The sequence below is a fragment of the Phyllostomus hastatus genome, unplaced genomic scaffold (genome assembly GCF_019186645.2).
Source record: "Phyllostomus hastatus isolate PE091 unplaced genomic scaffold, TTU_PhHast_1.1 phas_contig_17, whole genome shotgun sequence".
In the NCBI taxonomy this organism is placed as follows: domain Eukaryota; kingdom Metazoa; phylum Chordata; class Mammalia; order Chiroptera; family Phyllostomidae; genus Phyllostomus; species Phyllostomus hastatus.
The window spans coordinates 38,563,271-38,574,119 of record NW_025333664.1 but is presented as its reverse complement, the minus strand read 5'-3'; the positions used below and the strand labels follow the sequence as shown (position 1 = coordinate 38,574,119).

Sequence of the window (10,849 nt, the reverse complement as noted above, 5' to 3'; positions counted from 1 at the left end):
ATATAAAAAGTTTGTCAGGCCCTGGCTGATGTGGCTCAGTTGGTTGGAGTGTCATCCCTTGACCAAAAAGTTGCAGGTTTGATTCCCCATCAGGGCATATATCTAGGCTGCAGGTTGGATCCCTGGTCTGGGTGCATACGATCCCTGGATGTTTCTCTCTCTCTCAAAGTAATGAAAAAGTGTCCTCAGGTCAGGGTTTTAAAAAAAGTTTGTCAGAATAATTATTGAGTTTTTTTTTAGTAAACTTACATTTCTCATGTTCCTAAAACATTATGTAAGAGTAATGTTAAGTCATTTGATCATTACATTCGTGTGAATTTAGGAAATTCAAATTAATTGTTCTGTCAGTAAGGAACCAAGCTCAAATAAAATGCATACTTGTACTATACTTTACATTAAGGAAGGATATAGATGTGTTTTTAACCAAACATTAAAATATAATGTGGCAAAGATCTGCTTTGGTTATTTGAACATAGATTGTTTCTGTATTAGAAATTTCTGTAAGAAGAACTTTTTTAATCTAACACATTTAAAGTATTAGAAATTTAATTTCCTTCTTGGAATTTTCAGAATAGGTGATTTATGCAAGTGTGTATTTATCTCCATAAGCCAGTCAGACAGAACTCCTTTAAGAATGTACTAACCTGATTTTGTGTTTTTGAGCAACATGATTTCCCTGGTTTTGTCAGGTGAATCCACTGGGATGTTGGTCAAACCTCCAAAATTGCTAAAGAAAGTTTCAAAAGGGTAAAATTATAGCCCTCATATGAATGTAATATGAGAATGTATCAAAGATTCTACATACCTCATTCGTTAATTAGAGCACCAGTAAGGATGTTCAGATTGGTTCAAAGAAAAATTTGATCTATAGAGACATTCTCTACCACACAAAATTCATCTTCATTACCATGGATGGGAATCATTTACATTATTATTATTATTTGTATTATTATCCATTTTCTGTAATTTAATATCTATCTCTACAGACTTGTAAAATAGTTTAGTCAAAGTCACATACCTCTTATGATCACATGACTCCAGAGGGTCCTTTAAAAAAGCCCAGCATTCCATAGAGAGTTCTCTTTTGACAATTTCAAAATCTTCCATAATTTTCCTGAAATATGATTGATTCAGCATGTGTAATCTACATTCTCTATTTTTGGATTATACTTCTCTAACATCAGATTTATATATTCAACAACAGGCTGGATATCTCTGGATATTCTTGGCTATCTTAATCTCATTATGTTGTAAGCTGAATTCATATTTCCCCTTGCTCCTAAACTAATCTTCTGTCTCTTATACTTTCTATTTCACTTGAAGATACCATTATTCTCCCAGTTATTCATCAGACTAGAAAGTTATCCTTGGCCCCTCCTCTGACAGGGTTCAAGACACAATACCCCAAAATATGACACCGTGGCATATTGAATATTTTAACCTGAAGGAATTTGAAAAGTGATTCAAGGAAGGACTCTGTGACCTCCTTTCTCTCCCCAAAGCAGATCCTGAGTCCTTCATGTTAAAAGTTCCCTCTGTTTACCAGGAGTAAAGAAGCATTCTTCCCTCTGAAGATGAATCAGAATGAACAGGCCTTTCCAAGTTTCTCCCAGTTTACTACTCACACTGTTTATATCCTTTTGTCTTATCATATTTCCCCATGACTTTCCACACATCATCAAACTTAGCATAAAAACAATTAGGTTTACCTGTTTCTTTGGGTCATCATTTCCTTATGAAGCTTCCCATGTCATGTAAAATTTATATTAAATAAATTTATATTTTCCCCCTACATTTCTAACCCCCACCCCTACCCTTGAAACTAAAAATGAATCACTTGGCTCTCTTGATCTGTTCTAAATATTTCTCAATTCTATCGATCTGCTTAGTTCAGGCCCTCATCCTCACCCCCCACCCCACTTTAACAGTTGGAGTCACGGCACCGTAACCTTGGTGGCAAGAATGAAAATGGCACCAGGTGTTAGACCAGTGACGTCAAACCAGTCCTTGGCTCAGCAACTTCAGTCCTTGAGTTCTGGCTAAGAAAGAATTCGGAGTCAAAACTCAAACTATAAGCAAATGTTTATTTAGAAAACCATAGAGGTAGAAGAAGTGAGCCGTAGAGGAAGTGGGTTCAGGAGACAAATTACAAAGGCAAAAGAAGGGGGCCCTTGGAGCTTAGAGAGAAGGGTAATGGTAATGGTCCAGGGGAAAAGAAGATTGAAGGGGAAAGGCGCAGGCATACTCCAGGAAGGGAGAGCACCCCTTCATCCTCTCTCATTGGATTATTGCAACAGCCTTTGAAATGATCTCTCCGCCCACATTTTGCCAAACCCAGATCTCACATTTGTTGCCAAAATTTTCAAAATCACACATCTGACTCTAACGTTCTCTTGCTTAAATCTCTACATAGTTTTACCATAACTCAAAGAATAGAGTTCTCTTATTGTTGTACTCAAGGGCCTCCATGATCTACATTCTTCATTTCTATAACACTGAACAGATTGTCTTTCCCAGCCTACCTTGCCTCTGTGCCTGTTTGTACTCCCCCTCTCTGCTAAGAACAACCACTTCACCTCTCTTCCCCAACTAACTCCTGTATGTCCTTCAAGACTCTGAAGTTTTCTTTTTCTTCTCAAGATGGTTTAAAAAATAATATGTGGAAAAAATGGAAAAGTAGAAGGGGAGAATGTTTGGACAGCAAATTTGAAGGGTTAGTACAAATTGCCCACAGCAAAGATCCTGACTTGAAAAGTTAAGTTCAGGCAGAGGAAGATTTTTTTCAAAAGGAGGGCCTCAGAGGAGGGTGGCTGAATCTGTTAGAAAAAATATAACTTCTATGGCAAGTTCTTGTGAACAGTTCTTTCAGTATTAACAAATGATGTCCCAAATATAAATTGTGCATTTTCAGATTTTTAAAAATGAATAAAAATGTTTTGAAATGAAGCTACTTCTTCTCTCATAACAAGCTCAGAAAATGCTTGTAATAGAGATAAAAAGTAGAAAAGGTAGATTATTTGTAATTATATAACTACAATCATTGTTGATATAAACAATTGGAGAAAGGTGAGAGTTGAGGCCATTGCCATAATTTTCTCCTTCTCAAAGGAAGAAATAACCACCCTACCAGTGAGGAAAGAAAAATCTTAAACCTTAAGGAAGGCTAGATTTTTTCCCAGCCTACAGTTCCTGTCATTGCTTCTTGAACTAAACACCACTAAATAAACAACCACTTTGCTACTGAAATACCTGTTTTATTTTTAACTTTTAAACAGCTTTGTTGAGGTATAATTGACATTCAATAAGCTCTGCAAATTTAAAGTGTATAATTTCTTAAGTTTTGACACCACCACAATTAAGATGATGAAGGTGTATATCACCCTATAACGTCTTCTTGTGCCCCTTGTATTTTTTTATAGTTTTAAATAAATGGAATCATATTCCACTGGTTTTTTTTTTTTTTGGTTTGGCATCTTCCATTCAGCAATAATCCTTTTGAGACTCATCCATGGTGTTCTGTGTTTCAACAGTTCATTCTTTCTTATGTAAATAAGCTTACATTTAAAGTTAAATAACATTGACCTTTTCAAGAAAATCTAGAGTCTAAGGCCCAAGAGGAAAAATTATGTCTTGCTCATGGTAAAGAATGTGGTGGGGAGAGGGGCAGTGTATCATCGATCACCTACTTGTGCCTGTTCAAAAAGTAAACGTGGAGAAGAGTGTTTCTTAGTGTCAACAGGTGATGTACACAATGAGTGAGTCCATAGGAGGGGCAAGGAATAAAAAGTATTTTCCTCTTCATTACCATTTATAACACAAACTCTGCCCACCTCAGTTCAATAAGCTTTGAATATATAAGACACAACCAGTTCCTAAAATTTCAGGACTGCCACATTATGATAGATAAACCATTTCATTGCTATCTCAGTTTCCACAGTCTCCAAAGCAGTTTAAGTATTAATGTTATCCACGTGCTCTTCTACAGGAACAGTGAAACCCTTTAAAGGATAGTGTTTAAAGTAATCAAAAATAACAACCAGGGCTAATATTGACTGTTTTACTAAGAACTATTTTGAAATCAGAAGAAAAAATAATACGAATTCCAGGAATCCTCAACTAATAAATGGGCTGTGTTCTGCATGTTTGGAACTATTAGCACAGTTTCCTATGGAAATATCAATAATTCTAGTAAAGAGATAGCATATTCTGGGCTTGTCACAGTCTTGTACATGCAATGGAAACCCCTAAGGTATGATTTTGACTGTTCTGTGCTGTAAAGGCCAGAGTGAATGAGCTGCCCAATGGCTTCCTAGAACTACAATTCCCAGAATGCCACAGTGCAGGCTTCCGGGTCCACTCCCTCCCGCATTCTAAACCCTGCTCTGCTGCTACGTGTTCATGGCTTCTCCTAGCAAGGCTGTAATTGTGCCCGGGAACGGAGGCGGGGATGTGGCCACCCACGGCTGGTATGGCTGGGTGAAGAAGGCGCTGGACCAGGTAAGAGACTCCCCTTGCTGTGCTGGGAAATTAGCCTGGAGCTGGAGGGGATGGAAGAGATGTAGGACTGAAGTTTGAACGTGTGCCTTTCAAGTCTCCCCCAAGTCCAAGCTCTGTGTGTGTTTATTCCTTTCCTCTGCCGACCTGTCTTAAAGTCTAAAACTAGTGATCCGAAGGTTGATAAAACGACCCGGAGGACTTTGGCTTGGTCTTTAGAGTACAAAGCACCATCTCTTAAAACTACGGAGACCAACCCTCCCAGCGCCCCGCCCCCGGCGGTGTCTGCTACTGGTTCAGATTTGGGACTACTCATAGAAGTTTTACTGCTCTCTTCCTGTTTCAGATTTTTAAAAAATCTAACATGTAATATTAACACATACGAAGGGCATATATGTAATATGTAAACTATGACTAATGTAATCAATACCTAAGAATCCTTGACCAAACTAAAATCTAGTACATTACCAATAGAAGCCATCTGTGAGTCCCTACCCATCCCATTTCCCGGTCATTCTAAATTGTTTTCATTTGCTCTTTGTAAAATTAAAATACATTTGCAACCTATGTGTATATCCTTTAAAAAACATATTGCTTAACTTGACTTCTTTGTGAGCTTTATAAAAATGGTATTCTACTGTAGGGTGTCTTGTGCATCTTGATTTTTTAAAAAATTATCTTCCATAACCAACACAATAAGATCGCTTCCTGTGTTGCTGCCCTCTAGAGCTATAGAGTGTTTCGTGAATAAAATCCCTGAGTTACGTCTAAAATCCATGGCCAGAGGTATAAACCAAAACAGCTGGAACTGTCCAAGAGGATGGGATTCCAAGTTTCTGTACTACATTTTATCTACTTCCTGGCACACAGTCTGTTTCGCCCCAAGTCAGCCTGTCTTGAACATATTCACTTATAGATACAGGTCTTTCTATATGGAGACCTATAGAGCTGGCTGGTTTTGGAACTACAGATGAAGTTTATTAGAGGGATTGTGTATTCATTCATATGTAATCCTGTAGTGTTTAACCCACTTCATTTCACAGCATAAGCAAACACTTATTGAATAAAGATCATATTGTCTCATTTATTTATTGCTTTTTATTTTTAAAATATTTTCTTTACTTATTTTTAGAGAGGGGAAGGGAGAAAGAGAGGGAGAGAAATGTCAGTGTGAGAAAACATCGATCACTTGCCTCTCACATGCCTCCCACTGGGGACCTGGCCCTCAACCTAGGCATGTGCTCTTACCAGGAGTCCAACCGGCAACCTTTTTCAGTTCGCAGGCTGTCAATCAATCAACTGAGCCACATCAACCAGGGCTATTTATTGGTTTTTAGAGAGAGGGAGGAGGAGGGGGAAGAAGAGAGGAGAGAGAGAAACATCAATTCATTGTTCCACTTACTTATGCCTTCATTGGTTGATTGTTATATGTGCCCTGACGAGGGATTGAACCCACAATTTTGGTGTATCAGATGACACTCTAACCAACTGAGCTACCTGGCCAGCGTGGTAGCATACCTTATTAACAAAGTATTAGTTGTAATTAACATGTTTATTACAGCTTTTCCTCCCCTTATGTCATAGATACCTGGTTTCCAGTGTTTGGCTAAAAACATGCCTGATCCAAGTGAGTATTAAAAGTGTTTTCAAATAGTCTCATCTTGTTCAGTTTTGATCTTGCATTTTCCTGGTAGAAAACAAGAGTATCATAATAGAGCAGCCAAAGAGAGTATATACCTAAGAATGAATGATGGCAAGTAGCTTGGGGAGAAGGGTGAATACAAAGAAAAAATATTATAGAAAATTCTAGTAAGGATCAAGAAAAGCACTTGGACTTGGTAAAATTTAATTTTCAACTTTTCAAGCAATTGATTTTCCCTTCTATAAATCAATAGATATTTCTAGGCAAAATTTATGCATATTTCAGTTGAGGCAGAGATAGGATAAAACTTTATAGCATCTATAAAATCCTAATATTTAACAATTAACAGTGCCACTTTTGTTCTGAGTTTGACTATGATTTGTCTCAGGAATTCCCATTTTGAAAAGAAAGAAATGATTTGAGAGGCAATACTGTCATTTTAAGTTGGGAAGCTTAAAGCATCAGTTATTTTCATTATATCCTCAGTATTTTCTTATAAGAAAATGGTAAAAAATAATACCAAAACTACAGGTTTGATTTTTTTTCAAATAGCAACATGCAAATCTTTGGCTACATTGAAATGGCCCTATCTCCCATTTGGTCCTGAAATTTTAAAAGTTGTGAACTACTTAGTAGTCATCTATTAGAAAGGTGGGCAGCATTCGACTAAGGCTGTCTCTATCAAGTGACAGACTCTTTCTTTATCCTGAACCTTAGTTATAGCCCGAGAGATCTTCTGGCTGCCCTTCATGGAGACAGAGCTGCACTGTGATGAGAAGACCATTATCATAGGCCACAGTTCTGGGGCCGTTGCAGCCATGAGGTGTGATCCTTGTTGAATTACCACCCAGTGTGGGCTCCAACCAAACTTGTTTCAGAAACACTTTGTGTATATCTGGTTTCCACTGTAGAGGAAACAGTGTTGACCTCAAAAACAGTAACATAATCTGTCCTAATTCCTTTCTAGTTTGGATAGTGATTTTTTTTTGCTTTTACTGAGATAGTGGTATTTTTAAAACAAGTGGTTCCAACTCCAGCAGCTGACCATCCTTTCAGAAAAACTCCTCAGTCTTCAAGGCTCCCAAGTAGCACTGATGTCATCTCTACCTTTACTGCCCCCAGGCTGCTTACAGGCTTCATTGCAGTTCCTTAACATGCCAAGTGTACATCTAGCTAGCTTAGGCCCATACTTTTTCTTGTTCTACCTGGAACTCTGTCCCTAGATACTTGTATGGCTTTCTCCTCCTCTTTAGGCCCCTTTTAGTAAGGCCATTTTTTTTAATGTTTAAATTTTTATTTATTGGTGAGAGGCAGACATTGATCTTTGTTGTTTAATCCATTTACGCATTGGTTGACGTTTGTTATGTGCCTTGACGGGTATCAAACCCACAACCTTGGCATATCAGGATGATGCTCCAACCAACTGAGCTACATGGCCAGGGCATTTCAGTGAGATCTTCTAATCACTCCATATGAAACAGCAATCTAACTCAACTGGCTCCTATTCCCTTTACACCTTATTTTCCTCCTTACTACCTATACCACTCTTTACCATCTGATGTCCTGTTTATTTCTTGTCTGTCCCCTGCCAATAGAATGGAAGGTCCATGAGGGTGGACTTTGTTCACTCTGACACTGAAACCACAGTCCCTGTCCTGCACATAGCAGGTGTTCAATAAATATTTGTTAGCAGTTAGAGGTTGTTACTCCTTCCCTCCTTAACGCCCCCGTCCTTAAGATTTATGGACATATATCCCTGATGCTCTCCATAGAACATTACATCTCTCTAGGTTTATAAAGCCTATGGTTTAGGGACTTAGCTGGCTGAATTAGCCTGTTAGGGTTGGGTTACTTCCATATTTGCCAGGTTCAATGACATGGAGTGTGTGATAAAAGAGATACCTTTCTGCTATTGCATAGTGTTTAAAATATGGTTGGGTTGGGGGAGGTGTTGTGCCTTAAAATACTTGATCCCAAACTTCTGAATACATGCTCTGGGACTAAGCCTGGAAATCTATATGTTGATGCATATTACAGGTAGATTAATGCATAAATCAAGGAATATGGTTATACTTTTTATATTTATTTGGAAAGGACTGCAGAAGAGGTTTGGACTACCTTGAAGAAATGAGCAGAAACTCATCAAGTAGCCATGGTTAAGTGATTAACCATTGGCTTTGTAATTTGGCAGTTTCCTTACTATTTTTCATTTTAACTTCAGCAGCATAGCACAGGCTTCGTGTAAACTAAACCAAATGAGTTTTCAGGTGGTTAACTGACTTTTTGGTGATCAGGTTTAACATTAAATATTAGCTGACATCATTTCTCTCTCCAGGTATGCAGAAACACATCGAGTATATGCCATTGTATTAGTGTCTGCATACACGTCAGACTTGGGGGATGAAAATGAGCGTGCAAGTGGTAAGTCTGAAGGCAGAAACCCCAGAAAAAGCCCTTCCACTAGTAATAGGGCTGGTTGTTCAGGTTCTAAAACAGCATTGTCTTTCAGATAGGCTAAAAAAATGCAAAAGCACATGAAAAATGTTTACTACCCATCTAGATATAAGCTTGGCACTTTGAGAGGTTGTAGACCATTTCTAATCCATCGTCTAGAATGGAACCCTTGAGGCCTGACTATTTGAACCATATACTTCCTCTTCACAAGTACCTATGGTATCAAGCCCTACAGATTTGAAAACCACTTAGGTTCTGATTCTTTGTGTTTCTGCTATGGTCTTCACTTGATATTTTTAAATGCCTAGAATGGAAATTACCCATAGGCACTGATAGGTTGTATATATTTTTCCCCATAGGATATTTCAACCGCCCCTGGCAGTGGGAGATGATCAAAGCCAACTGCCCTCACATTGTACAGTTTGGCTCCACTGATGACCCTTTCCTTCCCTGGAAAGAACAACAAGAAGTGGCTGACAGGTTGGAAGCCAAATTGTACAGATTCACTGACCGTGGCCACTTTCAGAACATGGATTTTCCTGAACTGATTAATGTGGTAAAGTCTATGCTGAAAGTACCAGTACAGGCACAGTGATTTCTGCTGTTTTGCATACCAATATAATAGAGCAATTATAAGATTATAGATAATCATAAAAAATGCCTGCAAAAACAAACATTAGTTTCAATGTTCAAATTAAATTACAAACAGCATTTCCATTTTCTATAGACTCTCCATCTCCCCAACTTGCTATGAACTAAAGCAGTATTTTCCCAGTATAAGGGACATAAGGACATCTCAGACATCCAGTGAGTAAGACAGAAATGGAACCCAGGTTTCCTGACTTCCAGTCCAGAGTAAAACAAATAGATTTCATGTATGTTATAAGAGTTGTACTCCTTTTTGAAGTGAAACTTTTCTATTTTATTGGAGAAAGAAAACATGACTAAAGGTCCAGAGTGTTGGCTTGGAGCTCAAAACACTAGCTTGCTTGTTTTGAGCTGGCCCAGGATATTAAACCCAGATTGAGGCCTTCTTCACCTTTGACACCATGCCCCCCAACCTGTTCGAGTCCCTCAAACAGGTTGAGAGAGAATAAATTATAAGGATGCTATGAAGCAGGCGTTTGCAAGGATCAGGCAGGGAATATGAGCAGTCACCTTCTTTGTATAAGACCTCAGTGGTAAAGGTAAGGGCAATGTGGAGAACTCATGTCATGTGGAAATGTGGCAAGGTGTGGCCAATTTTCTGATTTTTAAGAAAAAACTTTATACAGTGGTTTTTATATTCAGGGAAGACATATGTACATTGTACACAAATTATGTCCAGTTTATATACATATGGATTAGTTGGCAACTACAGTATAAAGAAAAAATTTAAAAACACTGTAACACACACAAAGTACAAGCCATCCATTTGTGGCCTATACATATTAACTTAGCCAGGTGCTTTAAATGATTCTGTATAAAGCCTGAGAAATGAACACAATGTCAAAGGATAAAATCACGGAAACAATTTGGATTTTGTTAGTCTTAATTATTTTTTAAAATAATCTTTCCATTCCTCAAATTTTTGTTCTGTAGAGTTCTACCTTTTAACCTCTATGGTCCTTTAGATCTCTTTCAAGCATCATTCCATGATTTTTCTTCTGATCATGACCCATCAAAAAAATCCTTTTTCATTTTCCAACAATTTTTGCCTATTACGATCCCTAGTATTGCCTCTAACAATTTCTAGTCTACAGAACAGCAATTTTCAACTGGTGTGCCACAAGAATTTTTAAAACATGCAATACCTTTCTCTCCCTCTCTAAAATCAATAGATAAAAACTGAAAAACAAGAAATGCCAAGACTATGTTTGATGCCCAGTAGGGGCAGCACAGGCAAGAAACAACCAATGGATGCATGGATAAGTAGAATAACAAATAGATGTTTCTCTATCTCCCTTCCTCAGTCTCCCTCTCTAAAATCAACAAATAAAAATTAAAAATCAACAACAGCAATAAAACATGCAATACCTGACTGTTTAGTCAGGGGAACAGACTGCTTTCCCTTTAGATCAGGGGTGTGAAACTCATTTTCAGTGGAGGCCACATCAACCTTGCGGTTGCCTTCAAAGGGCCGAATGTAATTTTAGGACTATATAAATGTTACTACTCCCTAACAGTTAAGTGAGAGCTCAGCACTGCCACTGGGTAGAAACAAGGGGCCAGGCCAGATAAAACAAGGTGGAGGGCTGGATTCTGCCTGCAGACCTTGTG

General features: G+C 38.1%; 1 protein-coding gene across 1 annotated transcript; it reads left to right on the top strand.

Moving 5' to 3' along the window:
* Positions 1 to 4,364: 4,364 nt before the first annotated feature.
* On the top strand, positions 4,365 to 10,777 carry RBBP9 (RB binding protein 9, serine hydrolase). The gene is made up of 5 exons (XM_045833604.1): positions 4,365 to 4,497; positions 6,079 to 6,121; positions 6,854 to 6,959; positions 8,472 to 8,557; positions 8,950 to 10,777. Exons 1-5 carry the CDS (start codon positions 4,399 to 4,401, stop codon positions 9,183 to 9,185), a joined length of 570 nt encoding a protein of 189 aa, XP_045689560.1. The 5' UTR covers positions 4,365 to 4,398; the 3' UTR covers positions 9,186 to 10,777.
* Positions 10,778 to 10,849: the final 72 nt, after the last annotated feature.

Excerpts from the sequence above, each read along its gene's own strand:
- RBBP9 (XM_045833604.1), top strand. The coding sequence starts at position 4,399 with ATGGCTTCTCCTAGCAAGGCTGTAATTGTGCCCGGGAACGGAGGCGGG. Across the intron at positions 4,498-6,078 it reads TGAAGAAGGCGCTGGACCAG|ATACCTGGTTTCCAGTGTTT; the intron begins GTAAGAGACTCC and ends CTTATGTCATAG. Across the intron at positions 6,122-6,853 it reads TAAAAACATGCCTGATCCAA|TTATAGCCCGAGAGATCTTC; the intron begins GTGAGTATTAAA and ends CCTGAACCTTAG.